Source organism: Oncorhynchus clarkii, unplaced genomic scaffold (assembly GCF_045791955.1).
Source record: "Oncorhynchus clarkii lewisi isolate Uvic-CL-2024 unplaced genomic scaffold, UVic_Ocla_1.0 unplaced_contig_4952_pilon_pilon, whole genome shotgun sequence".
In the NCBI taxonomy this organism is placed as follows: domain Eukaryota; kingdom Metazoa; phylum Chordata; class Actinopteri; order Salmoniformes; family Salmonidae; genus Oncorhynchus; species Oncorhynchus clarkii.
The window spans coordinates 47,258-61,080 of NW_027258499.1; the positions used below are offsets into that span (position 1 = coordinate 47,258).

General features: G+C 41.2%; 1 protein-coding gene across 1 annotated transcript; it reads right to left on the bottom strand.

Moving 5' to 3' along the window:
* Positions 1-3,349: 3,349 nt before the first annotated feature.
* Positions 3,350-13,377, bottom strand: LOC139397124 (interleukin-10 receptor subunit beta-like). The gene is made up of 5 exons (XM_071143997.1): positions 13,209-13,377; positions 12,717-12,871; positions 6,429-6,576; positions 6,104-6,249; positions 3,350-4,499 (listed from the first exon to the last, which is right to left on the bottom strand). The coding sequence occupies exons 1-5, from the start codon at positions 13,219-13,221 to the stop codon at positions 4,338-4,340; spliced, it is 624 nt and encodes a 207-aa protein (XP_071000098.1). The 5' UTR covers positions 13,222-13,377; the 3' UTR covers positions 3,350-4,337.
* Between the last annotated feature and the right edge of the window lie 446 nt (positions 13,378-13,823).

Consider the following 13,823-nt stretch of genomic DNA (forward strand, 5'->3'; position numbering starts at 1 on the left):
CATATTTACATATGCAGCCTGAGAAACAAGGTCCATGAAGTCAATAACTTGCTTGTAACAGATGACATTCATATTCTGACTATCTCTGAAACTCACTTAGATACTACCTTTGATGATACAGTGGTAGCAATACATGGTTATAACATCTACTGTAAAGAAAGAAATGTTAACAGGGGTGGTGTTGCGATCTATATTCAGAATCACATTCCTGTAAAGCTTTAGAGACAATCTAATGTTAAATACTGCTGAAGTAATATGGCTACAGGTTCATCTGCCTCACCTAAAGCCCTTTCTTGGGGGAAGCTGCTATAGACCACCAAGTGTTATAACAGTCAGTATCTGGATATTGTGTGTGAAATGCTTGATAATGTATGTGATATCAACAGAGGTATATTTTATGGGTGATTTTAAATGTTGACTGGCTTATCAAGCTGCCTACTCAAGAAAACACTTCAAACTGTAACCAGTGGGCTACAACCTGGTTCAGGTTGTCAGTCAATCAACCTACCAGGGTATTTACAAACAGCACAGGAATGAAATCATCTTTACTAATTCTGCAGATATTTTCTTTAAAGCAGGATCTAAATCCATAGGATGTAGTGATCACAAAATAATAGCCCATATCTAGGAAAACCAACGTTTCAAAGGCTGGGCCTAATATAGTGTATAAGAGGTCATACAATACGTTTTGTAGTGATTCACATGTTGATGATGTAAAGAATATTTGCTGGTCTGTGGTGTGTAGTGAGGAGCCACCAAACGTTGCACTTGACACATTTATGAAACTACTTATTCCAGTTACTAATAAGCAACCATTAAGAAAATGACTAAAAACTGTTCAATCTCCTTGGATGGATGAGGAATTTGAAATTTGTATGGTTGAGAGGGACGAGGCAAAAGGAATGGCAAATAAGTCTAGCTGCACAGCTGATTGGTAAATGTACTGCAAATTAAGAAATGTGACTAAACTAAATAAAAAGAATGACAAGCCACCGGGGTCTGACAATCTGGATGAAAAATTACTGGAGGATGATAGCGAACGATATTGCCACATCTTCAATTTAAGCCTACTAGAGAGCATGTGCCCTCAGGCCTGGAGGGAAGCTAAAGTCATTCCGCTGCCCAAGAATAGTAAATCCTCCTTTACTGGCTCAAATAGCCAACCACTCAGCCTGTTACCAATCCTTACTTCTGAAAAAAATTGTGTTTTACCAGATACAATGTTATTTCACAGTAAACAAATTGACAACAGACTTTCAACACGCTTATAGGGAAGGACACTCAACAAGCACGGCACTTAAATGACTGATGATAAACTGATTGTGGGGGCTGTCTTGTTAGACTTCAGTGCAGCTTTTGACATTATCGATCATAGTCTGCTGCTGGAAAAACTTGTGTTATGGCTTTACACCCCCTGCTATAATGTGGATAAAGAGTTACCTGTCTAAAAGAACACAGACGGTGTTCTTTAATGGAATGCTCTCCAACATAATCCAGGTAGAATCAGGAATTCCCCAGGGTAGCTGTTTAGGCCCCTTACTTTTTCAATCTTTACTAACGACATGCCACTGACTTTGAGTAAAGCCAGTGTGTCTATGTATGCGGATGACTCAACACTATACATGTCAGCTACTACAGTGACTGAAATGACTGCAACACTTAACAAAGAGCTGCAGTTAGTTTCGGGATGGGTAGCAAGGAATAAGTTAGTCCTAAATATTTCCAAAACTAAAAGACATTTGGGACAAATCATTCACTAAACTACGTCTCGTAATGAATAATGTGAAAATTGAGCAAGTTGAGGTGACAACTGCTTGGAGTAACTCTGGATTGTAAACTGTCATGGTCAAAGCATATTGATACAACAGTAACTAAGATGGGGATAAGTCTGTCCATAATAAAGTGATGCTCTGCCTTCTTAACAGCACTAACAACAAGGCAGGTCCTACAGGCCCTAGTTTTGTAGCACCTAGGCAACTGTGCAGTAGTGTGGTCAGGTGCCAGAAAGAGGGACTTGGGAAAATTGCAATTGGCTCAGAACAGGGCAGCACGGCTGGCACTTAAATGTACACAGAGAGCTAATATTAATAATACACATGTCAATCTCTCTTGGCTGAAAGTGGAAGACAGATGGACTTCATCATTACATGTTTTTGTAAGAGGTGTTGACAAGCTGAATGTACCAAGCTGTCTAAAATACTAGCACACAGCTCGGACACCCATGCATACCGCACAAGACATGCCACCAGAGGTCTCTTCACAGTCCCCAAGTCCAGAACAGATTGTGGGAGGCGCACAGTACTACATAGAGCCATGACTACATGGAACTCTATTCCACATCTGATAACTGATGCAAACAGTAGAATCAGATTTAAAAAGCAGGTAAAAATACACCTTACGGAACAACGGGGACTGTGAAGAGACACAGAAGGTACAGACACATGTAAACAGTACGCACACATTGTTGTATGGTGGTATTGAACATGTTGTGTTGTGGACATGTGGTGGTGTAGGGACGTTATATGATGTCCTGTTTTATCTTTAGTTAATTCAGTACAAACACAGTTCACTGTTTTATCTGTTGTTTTATATGTAATGTGGGTGTTTTGGTGTGTTTGGATCCTAGGAAGAGTAGCTGCTGCCTTGACAGGAATTAATGAGGATGCATAATAAACCCCAGGAAGAGTAGCTGCTGCCTTGACAGGAACTAATGAGGATCCATAATAAACCCAGGAAGAGTAGCTACTGTCTTGGCAGGAACTAATGGGGATCCATAATAAACCCCAGGAAGAGTAGCTGCTGTCTTGGCAGGAACTAATGGGGATCCATAATAAACCCCAGGAAGAGTAGCTGCTGTCTTGGCAGGAACTAATGGTGATCCATAATAAACCCCAGGAAGAGTAGCTGCTGTCTTGGCAGGAACTAATGGTGATCCATAATAAACCCCAGGAAGAGTAGCTGCTGTATTGGTAGGAACTAATGAGGATCCATTATAAACCCCAGGAAGAGTAGCTGCTGTCTTGGCAGGAACTAATGGGGATCCATAATAAACCCCAGGAAGAGTAGCTGCTGTCTTGGCAGGAACTAATGGGGATCCATAATAAACCCCAGGAAGAGTAGCTGCTGTCTTGGCAGGAACTAATGAGGATCCATAATAAACCCCAGGAAGAGTAGCTGCTGCCTTGGCAGGAACTAATGAGGATCCATTATAAACCCCAGGAAGAGTAGCTGCTGTCTTGGCAGGAACTAATGGGGATCCATTATAAACCCCAGGAAGAGTAGCTGCTGTCTTGGCAGCAGCTAATGGGGATCCCTAGTAGGAAATACAAATACAAAGTGTGTAGATTGATGAGGATTTTTTAAATATATATTTTTAATCAATTTTAGAATAAGGCTGTAATGCAACAAAATGAGGAAAAAGTTAAGGGGGCTGAATACTTTCCGAATCCATTGTAGACCCATTGCTGATGATGTCATGATGATGTCATGATGTCTCGACTGCTGTGTCACAAGCTAAATACAAAAACCCAATTTTCCATAAAATTATTTGGAGTGTGTCGTATCAGTCAGCTCATAATGAGAACTCTCTCTGGTGGAATAGTGGGTCACCATTCAATTGCCCTATACTCACGATATCATAAAATGCCAGTGTACCAAGGCCAATAATGAATGAAAGGCATTATTGATCATTATCATACACATTACACCAGGCTTCCCTAACTGGCAGTGGTTATATTCGCCCCCCCCAAGTTCTCAGTCAAATGTTTTATTTTATTTTTAACAGCAGGAAATCAGCTCGTAGTGATTTTAGGCATAACAGAAACATGTGATCGTATACAAATGGAAGCAAGGTCTGAAATGATTGTTTCAGTCAAATATATTTGTTTGGGTTCTTGCGGCTAATTTGCATACGATCACAAATGATTTGCAATTATTTTTTCCCGAACCCCCAAGAGATAAAAAAAATCAGGCATGCAACTGAATCTAGTAGATGACACCTGCATTACACTAAATTATCTCTCTTAGAATTTCATCACAGGGATGAATAAATAACTAAATCCCTGATGTCAGTTAGACTATTATTTCTCACTAAGAGATACCTCCTCTTCTCTGCCATCCATTGATGTCTTCGTTTCTTCCTCACGTCAGTCTTTCACCCATATTTTCCCCATCCACTTCAAGATCTTTGTGATTGGGTGCAGCCGACATTAAAGGCGAGTCGAGACTGACTGATCAACCAATCACCTTGCATCATAAACAACAACTTAATATTATTTATAGATCGGCCTGTCAGTCGCGGTGTTGACGCTCTCGAACACTGCCTTTCTTTTGCATTGTCAGTCAGTCTGGTTATGTGCTTTATGTTCTGTCCACCAGAGGTCGCTCTCTCTCTCCGTCTCTGTCCCCCCAGGCATGATGCTGACCTCATGGTACACCTCATCAGGCTGGGGGCTGCTCTGCAAGGCCAGGATGGAGGAGCACTGAGGATCCAACAGGTACTGCATGGGGTGGAGAGGGGAGAGGAGACTTTGGTCACACTAAAGGCATCAGCTTGCAAACCGAATTAGTGTGCTCGCATACTCCCTTAATTAAAAGATATTCACTTAAACTGGAACAAAAACACCAATAGTACTGTTTGTCTATCTAAATAGAATTCTAGAATTAATAGACAGAATGAATCTAATATAACTCAAGAAATCTAACATTCATTTTGACATTTTTTTTTGCAGAAGAGATCTTAGTCACGCAATTTTACATCTAAGATCTTTGGTGCAGAATTTCTCAAGTGAAAAAATGTGCATGATTTGTCTCTTGTTGAAAGACAATAAACACTTAATTTAAGAATCCCTACTGTTGACCAATCACAGACAAGGTGTGTAGGCTACCAACTTCGGCTTGCCTCGAGAAAAAAATGCTGTGCGCACAAAGAGCCAAAAAAACAACAACTCTTGACGAAGACTAAACCGAACGAAAAAGTCACAAAATGTTGTCGTAATATATGCACGAGCTGTTCTGAACTGTTTCGGATGGGAAGCATGAGGACGCCTTAAAGGTCTTTCAAACTAATCTCAATTAACCAAAAACCTTGTGAAATTTGGTCATATTTTATTTATTTAACTAGGCAAGTCAAGTAAGAACAATTCTTATTTACAATGACGGCCTACCATAAGGCAAAAGGCCTCCAGCGGGGACGGGGGGTGGGATTAAATATAGAACAAAACACACATCACGACAACAGAGCTACACTTCATAAAGAGAGACCTAAAGACAACAACATGGCATGGCAGCAACACATGACAACAACATGGTAGAAACAACACAGTAGCAGCACAAAACAGGGTACAAACATTGCTGGGCACAGACAACAGCGCAAAGGGCAAGAAGGTAGAGACAACAATACATCACACAAAGCAGCCACAACTGTCAGTAAGAGTGTCCATGATTAAGTCGTTGAATGAGGTGATTGAGATAAAACTGTCCAGTTTGATTGTTTGTTGCAGCTCGTTCCAATCGCTAGCTGCAGCGATCTGAAAAGACGAGCGGCCCATGGATGTGTGCACTTTGGGGACCTTTAACAGAATGTGTCTGGTGTAACAGTTTAACTTTCATCCGTCCCCTCGCCCCAACCCGGGCTCGCACCCTCTGCACACAGGCAACTGACACCCACGAAGCATCGTTACCCATCGCGCCACAAACGCCGCGACAGCACTTGCAGAGCAAGGGGAACAACTACTTTTAAGGTCTCAGAGCGAGTGACTTCACCGGTTGAAACGCTATTAGCGCGCACCACCGCTAACTAGCTAGCTAGCCATTTCACATCGATTACACTGGCAGAACAGATGCACATTTATGTTTAAGCAGTCTGTCCACAAGAGATTAGACTAAAACCATTCATCATTATGCCAAGATATAACAGGACACACTGATTACATGGAACTCAGCCAAAGACAGAGCCTCATTGACAGTCCTCCCCCCCCTAAACAGCAGCATGAACATGTCATTTATGGGTGCGCAAAATAACAAATGATACAGTTACTACACACAAAGAAACACACAGTGTATTATTATTCATTAAAACACAATGATCATGCGCCATACTGACCACTGTGAAATGTCCAGGCAGCTTGACCTTGGGTCTGAGGATGCTGACCACCCTGTAGCAGTGCCAGAATGCTAGAACCACCAGGGGCACAGACACAGCCATCACCACAAACATCCCCAGGGCCATCACCCAGGGCCTGTCCTTGGCTGCAGACGGTTTGGGGTTGGGGAAAGTGGACACCGGGGACGAAGAATTGAGTTGAGCAAGAGTAGACTTGTACTCGGAGAATCATTGAAGGCAACAATCTAATACTCATAATTTGTGTTTTTTACAGATGTAAAAAAAAGGGGGGAGGACAAGAGAGAGAGAGAGAGATGGTGCTCACCCTTAGCGGTGCTCTCACACGTAACGTTGCTGGGCTGGCTTTGTTTGAAGAACCTTTCGGTTACCACCCAGACCTGAAAACAGTACCTGGTCCATTGCTCCAGCTCCAACACCACTTCATGCAGTTGGATGCCATTCATCCGTTTGACCTGCAGGGGGTGATAGAGGAGCAGTGAGGAAGCAGTGAGCGCCACGCAATGAGTCTGTTTTACACACATTGTAATTCTTTCATATTAAACTGATTGGCAGCCGGCACATTATGCAATAGTCATGTAAACACCTTACTCTGATTATCTTAAAAATCGGGCGTACGGTCAAAATTAAAGTAAGCATGCGCCGATTAAAACATCTGTTTTTTTCTGAGCCATCTTTTAAAATGATTAGGACACGGAAATCGGCGATCCAGCAGTGTAATTGATCTGCGCGTGGGCTAGCACCAGCCGAGCCGTCCTCCCTCAGCGCGATTTAAGTGAGTTCGGGAACAACTGAATGTATGTGTGTCTCAGAAGTAGCTTTCACATACAGTAGTACAAACTTCGATAACACTTCCTTTTAAAGGATCTTTACTACACCGCAATCAACCGTGCATTTACACTGTAACAACTATTATAGTTAACAGTAACAACTACCAGTAGTAGTTGCAGTATGTAATTACAGGAGGTGTAACAATGAATGGTTGTTACCATGCTTGTTTCAAATGGGCAGGTTTCCCACTAAATTGCCACCACATTCACCAACGTACTGTTCTGTTTCTTATCAGCTGCATCTGATTCAGCAACAACTGTCACAAAGGTTGTGACCCCTCGTCGGTGTGCCACCACATTCACCAACGTACTGTTCTGTTTCTTATCAGCTGCATCTGATTCAGCAACAACTGTCACAAAAGTTGTGACCCCTCGTCGGTGTGCTGGATACCTGAGAAACTGCAGTAAAAGTGCAATAACTGCAGTTGACTGTGGTATTTTGAAACACATTAATTGCAGAACAACTGCAGTTACACTGCAAAAGTACTGCAGTAAAAAAAGTTATTTATTCATTTTGGAGCGTACTGCACTATAACTGCCTTCATACTGCAGTGTACTGCGGTGATACTGCACTGTGAGGGAGCCTATGCTCAATAGGCTCTAATTACTTACCCTTCAATGTGCACTGTTCTGTGTCTTCACTCAGTGTTGTTGCTAGCACTTGACCCCAAAATAAAGTTAACTTGGTTGAGCTGGCAAAAACAGATCAGTAGGGCAATCTCACTGACTGGGATCTAATATGGGTGGCATCCCAGCTGTGAAAAAAACCCCACATTGTTTCAAAGCATAGTACATTTAATGTTTTGCCCAAGTACAATGTAATTACTAAGGTTTTACACAGGCTGTAGCTAGTTCAAATGAAGTTTATCTTGAGCGGCCCTCATTTTAAAGCTTTCGGAAGTTTCACTTCACAACAAGGTACAGAAATTAAGTGAATTCTGGAATTAAACTTCCGGAAGCTTTAAAATGAGGGCCAGATTGTCCGTATGGATCATGTACTGTAGTTAGTTACATTACATTAGTTACAAGTAAGTACACCTCAAGATACACTTCATTTGAACTATCTACATCCTGTGTAACTCCTAGTAATTACATTGTACTTAGGCAAACATTTAAATGTAATATGCTTTGAAACAGGGTATTTATCCTCATCTGGGATGACCAAGTTAACCCAGATTGGTACACTTTATTTTGAGTGGAGATATATTTACAACAGTGCACTTTCATGGCTAAGTAATCAGAGCCTATTGAATAAAATAATCTATTGGGACACCCAGCGCACCCGACGAGGGGTCACAACCTTTGTGACAGTTGTAACTGTACGCAGCTGATAAGAAACGAAACACTAAGTTGGCAAATGTATTGGGCAACCTGCCCTTTTATCACAGCTGATAAGAAACGAAACACTAAGTTGGCCAATGTATTGGGCAACCTGCCCTTTTATCACAGCTGATAAGAAACTAAACACTAAGTTGGCGAATGTATTGGGCAACCTGCCCTTTTATCACAGCTGATAAGAAACTAAACACTAAGTTGGCGAATGTATTGGGCAACCTGCCCTTTTATCACAGCTGATAAGAAACTAAACACTAAGTTGGCCAATGTATTGGGCAACCTGCCCTTTTATCACAGCTGATAACAAACTAAACACTAAGTTGGCGAATGTATTGGGCAACCTGCCCTTTTATCACAGCTGATAACAAACTAAACACTAAGTTGGCGAATGTATTGGGCAACCTGCCCTTTTATCACAGCTGATAAGAAACTAAACACTAAGTTGGCCAATGTATTGGGCAACCTGCCCTTTTATCACAGCTGATAACAAACTAAACACTAAGTTGTCGAATGTATTGGGCAACCTGCCCTTTTATCACAGCTGATAACAAACTAAACACTAAGTTGTCGAATGTATTGGGCAACCTGCCCTTTTATCACAGCTGATAACAAACTAAACACTAAGTTGGCCAATGTATTGGGCAACCTGCCCTTTTATCACAAGCATGGAAAACAAGCATTCATTGTTACACCTTTTTTTTCTAATTACAGACCACAATTACTGCTGTGTGGTTGTTACAGTGAATTACAATACTCGTTACAGTGTAATTACACACACTGTAATAAGGACCACTAATAAGGACCTGTAATAAGGACCACTAATAAGGACCACTGTAATAAGAACCACTAATAAGGACCACTGTAATAAGGACCACTAATAAGGACCACTAATAAGAACCACTAATAAGGACCACTGTAATAAGAACCACTAATAAGGACCACTGTAATAAGGACCACTAATAAGGACCACTGTAATAAGAACCACTAATAAGGACCACTGTAATAAGGACCACTGTAATAAGAACCACTAATAAGGACCACTAATAAGGACCACTAATAAGGACCACTGTAATAAGAACCACTAATAAGGACCACTAATAAGAACCAATAATAAGGACCACTGTAATAAGAACCACTAATAAGGACCACTGTAATAAGGACCACTAATAAGGACCACTAATAAGAACCACTAATAAGGACCACTGTAATAAGAACCACTAATAAGGACCACTAATAAGGACCACTGTAATAAGGACCACTAATAAGGACCACTAATAAGGACCACTAATAAGGACCACTAATAAGGACCACTAATAAGGACCCCTGATAAGGACCCCTGATAAGGACCCCTGATAAGGACCACTAATAAGGACCACTAATAAGGACCACTAATAAGGACCACTAATAAGGACCACTAATAAGGACCACTGTAATAAGAACCACTAATAAGGACCACTGTAATAAGGACCACTAATAAGGACCACTAATAAGAACCACTAATAAGGACCACTGTAATAAGAACCACTAATAAGGACCACTGTAATAAGAACCACTAATAAGGACCACTAATAAGGACCACCAATAAGGACCACTGTAATAAGAACCACTAATAAGGACCACTAATAAGGACCACTGTAATAAGAACCACTAATAAGGACCACTAATAAGGACCACTAATAAGGACCACTAATAAGGACCACTAATAAGGACCCCTGATAAGGACCCCTGATAAGGACCACTAATAAGGACCACTAATAAGGACCACTAATAAGGACCACTGTAATAAGAACCACTAATAAGGACCACTAATAAGGACACCTGATAAGGACCCCTGATAAGGACCACTAATAAGGACCACTAATAAGGACCACTAATAAGGACCACTAATAAGGACCACTGTAATAAGGACCACTAATAAGGACCACTAATAAGGACCACTAATAAGGACCCCTGATAAGGACCACTAATAAGGACCACTAATAAGGACCACTAATAAGGACCACTAATAAGGACCACTGTAATAAGAACCACTAATAAGGACCACTAATAAGGACCACTAATAAGGACCACTAATAAGGACCACTAATAAGGACTACTAATAAGGACCCCTGATAAGGACCACTGTAATAAGGACCACTAATAAGGACCACTGTAATAAGTACCACTGTAATAAGGACCACTAATAAGGACCACTGTAATAAAGACTACTGTAATAAGGACCACTAATAAGGACCACTGTAATAAGGACCACTGTAATAAGGACCACTGTAATAAGGACCACTAATAAGGACCACTGTAATAAGGACCACTAATAAGGACCGCTGTAATAAGGACCACTGTAATAAGAACCACTAATAAGGACCACTGTAATAAGGACCACTAATAAGGACAAATGTAATAAGGACCACTGTAATAAGGACCACTAATAAGGACCACTGTAATAAGGACCACTGTAATAAGGACCACTGTAATAAGGACCACTAATAAGGACCACTAATAAGGACCACTGTAATAAGGACCACTAATAAGGACCACTAATAAGGACCACTAATAAGGACCACTGTAATAAGAACCTCTAATAAGGACCACTAATAAGGACCACTAATAAGGACCACTAATAAGGACCACTAATAAGGACTACTAATAAGGACCCCTGATAAGGACCACTGTAATAAGGACCACTAATAAGGACCACTGTAATAAGGACCACTGTAATAAGGACCACTAATAAGGACCACTGTAATAAGGACCACTGTAATAAGGACCACTGTAATAAGGACCACTAATAAGGACCACTGTAATAAGGACTACTGTAATAAGGACCACTAATAAGGACCACTGTAATAAGTACCACTGTAATAAGGACCACTAATAAGGACCACTGTAATAAGGACTACTGTAATAAGGACCACTAATAAGGACCACTGTAATAAGGACCACTGTAATAAGGACCACTGTAATAAGGACCACTAATAAGGACCACTGTAATAAGGACCACTAATAAGGACCGCTGTAATAAGGACCACTGTAATAAGAACCACTAATAAGGACCACTGTAATAAGAACCACTAATAAGGACAAATGTAATAAGGACCACTGTAATAAGGACCACTAATAAGGACCACTGTAATAAGGACCACTGTAATAAGGACCACTGTAATAAGGACCACTAATAAGGACCACTAATAAGGACCACTGTAATAAGGACCACTAATAAGGACCACTAATAAGGACCACTAATAAGGACCACTGTAATAAGAACCTCTAATAAGGACCACTAATAAGGACCACTAATAAGGACCACTAATAAGGACCACTAATAAGGACTACTAATAAGGACCCCTGATAAGGACCACTGTAATAAGGACCACTAATAAGGACCACTGTAATAAGTACCACTGTAATAAGGACCACTAATAAGGACCACTGTAATAAGGACCACTGTAATAAGGACCACTGTAATAAGGACCACTGTAATAAGGACCACTAATAAGGACCACTGTAATAAGGACCACTAATAAGGACCGCTGTAAAAAGGACCACTGTAATAAGGACCACTAATAAGGACCACTGTAATAAGGACCACTAATAAGGACCAATGTAATAAGGACCACTGTAATAAGGACCACTAATAAGGACCACTGTAATAAGGACCACTGTAAGAAGGACCACTGTAATAAGGACCACTAATAAGGACCACTAATAAGGACCACTAATAAGGACCACTGTAATAAGGACCACTGTAATAAGGACCACTAATAAGGACCACTAATAAGGACCACTGTAATAAGGACCACTAATAAGGACCCCAATTTAAAATGAAAAGCGTTAGCCAAACTTTATACGTCCAAACTCAAATATACTTCCCCAAAATAAACACGATTGCTGTGGTATAATATTATTTTTGATTGCCGATTTTCTGCATTTATCAGAGTGCCATCCGGTAGTCTGATTTCAGATGTATCTATGTTAAAAGAGGATTATTAGGGAAATCGTTCCTTCTTGCAAAGCATGTAAACGTTTTTATATCAAACTATTATATTAATCTATCTACAATAATCCCATTATATATGAATCTATCTACAATAATCCCATTATATATTAAACTATCTACAATAATCCCATTATATATTAATCTATCTACAATAATCCCATTATTGTGTGCATGTAACCGTACTCAATGTGTCACCAGATGATCACCCCTACGGTTATCAAGTTCACCATTGGCAGATGGAAAGTAGTTTATGTGCTCAGACCCTAAACCTGCATCTCATACTCCTTATTGGCTACTGTCACTATGACATCAGATGTGAAAGAACAGGCAATCTGCTTTACTTTGTTTCGCCATTCCTCAGATCCCCTGGTTGTAGGCAGTGGACATTACACTCCAAATGTATAATCCCAGATGGAAAGTAAAATGGCCACCATACCTTCTTCTCCTGGCCCTCCTTCCAGTAGGCGACGTTAAAGGTTGCATGATTGTAGATCTCTTTAAACTCAGAGATCCTGAGCACTGGGTCTTCGATGCTCACTTCAATGTTCGCACCACTGGAGACTAGAGTCACACTGGGAGGGCCTAAAGTGGCTGTGGAGAGAGACAGAGAGACATGGGAAAGAAAGTGACCTAAAGGAAGTGGCGACCTCTCAGGGGTAAAGAAATGACATGGCACCTGCTAGCAGATCACCATAGTCCATTAAAGAGCAAAAGCTGTCAGGCTCCAGTCTGTAATGATACACTCTGCTTTGCCCTGACCTCTGGTTTAACAGTACCTGTTATTACAAATTTCATACCCATCTCTAGTGCACTGCAAAAAAAATTAAAAATACTATGAAATGCCCATGTATGTCTTAGGTATAGGTTATGAATGTGTTATGAAATCCTTATGTAGATTGAAGTTACAGATGGGTAACTAGGAACTCACTGTGTTCATCCATGACAAACTCCTTAGTCTCCACCCAGTGAGATGTCTCTCCCTCTCGTTCTGCCCTCACTTGGAAAGTGTACACTCCAAATTTGTTTAGATGTCTGGTGAAGTCACAGCATAGGGCAGTTGTGTCCAAACATACAACCTGGTAGCTGTTCCTGATGCTCTTCCTGTGTTCAAAACAAGACACCCCTGTATTGTTATTGCGGTAGACGGCAGGGTAGCCTAGTGGTTAGAGCGTTGGACTAGTGACCAGCAGGCAGCCTAGTGGTTAGAGCGTTGGACTAGTGACCAGCAGGTAGCCTAGTGGTTAGAGCGTTGGACTTGTAACCAGCAGGTAGCCTAGTGGTTAGAGCGTTGGGCCAGTTACCAGCAGGTAGCCTAGTGGTTAGAGCGTTGGACTAGTAACCAGCAGGTAGCCTAGTGGTTAGAGCATTGGACTAGTGACCAGCAGGTAGCCTAGTGGTTAGAGCGCTGGACTAGTAACCAGCAGGTAGCCTAGTGGTTAGAGCGTTGGGCCAGTAACCAGCAGGTAGCCTAGTGGTTAGAGCGTTGGACTAGTAACCAGCAGGCAGCTTAGTGGTTAGAGCGTTGGACTAGTAACCAGCAGGT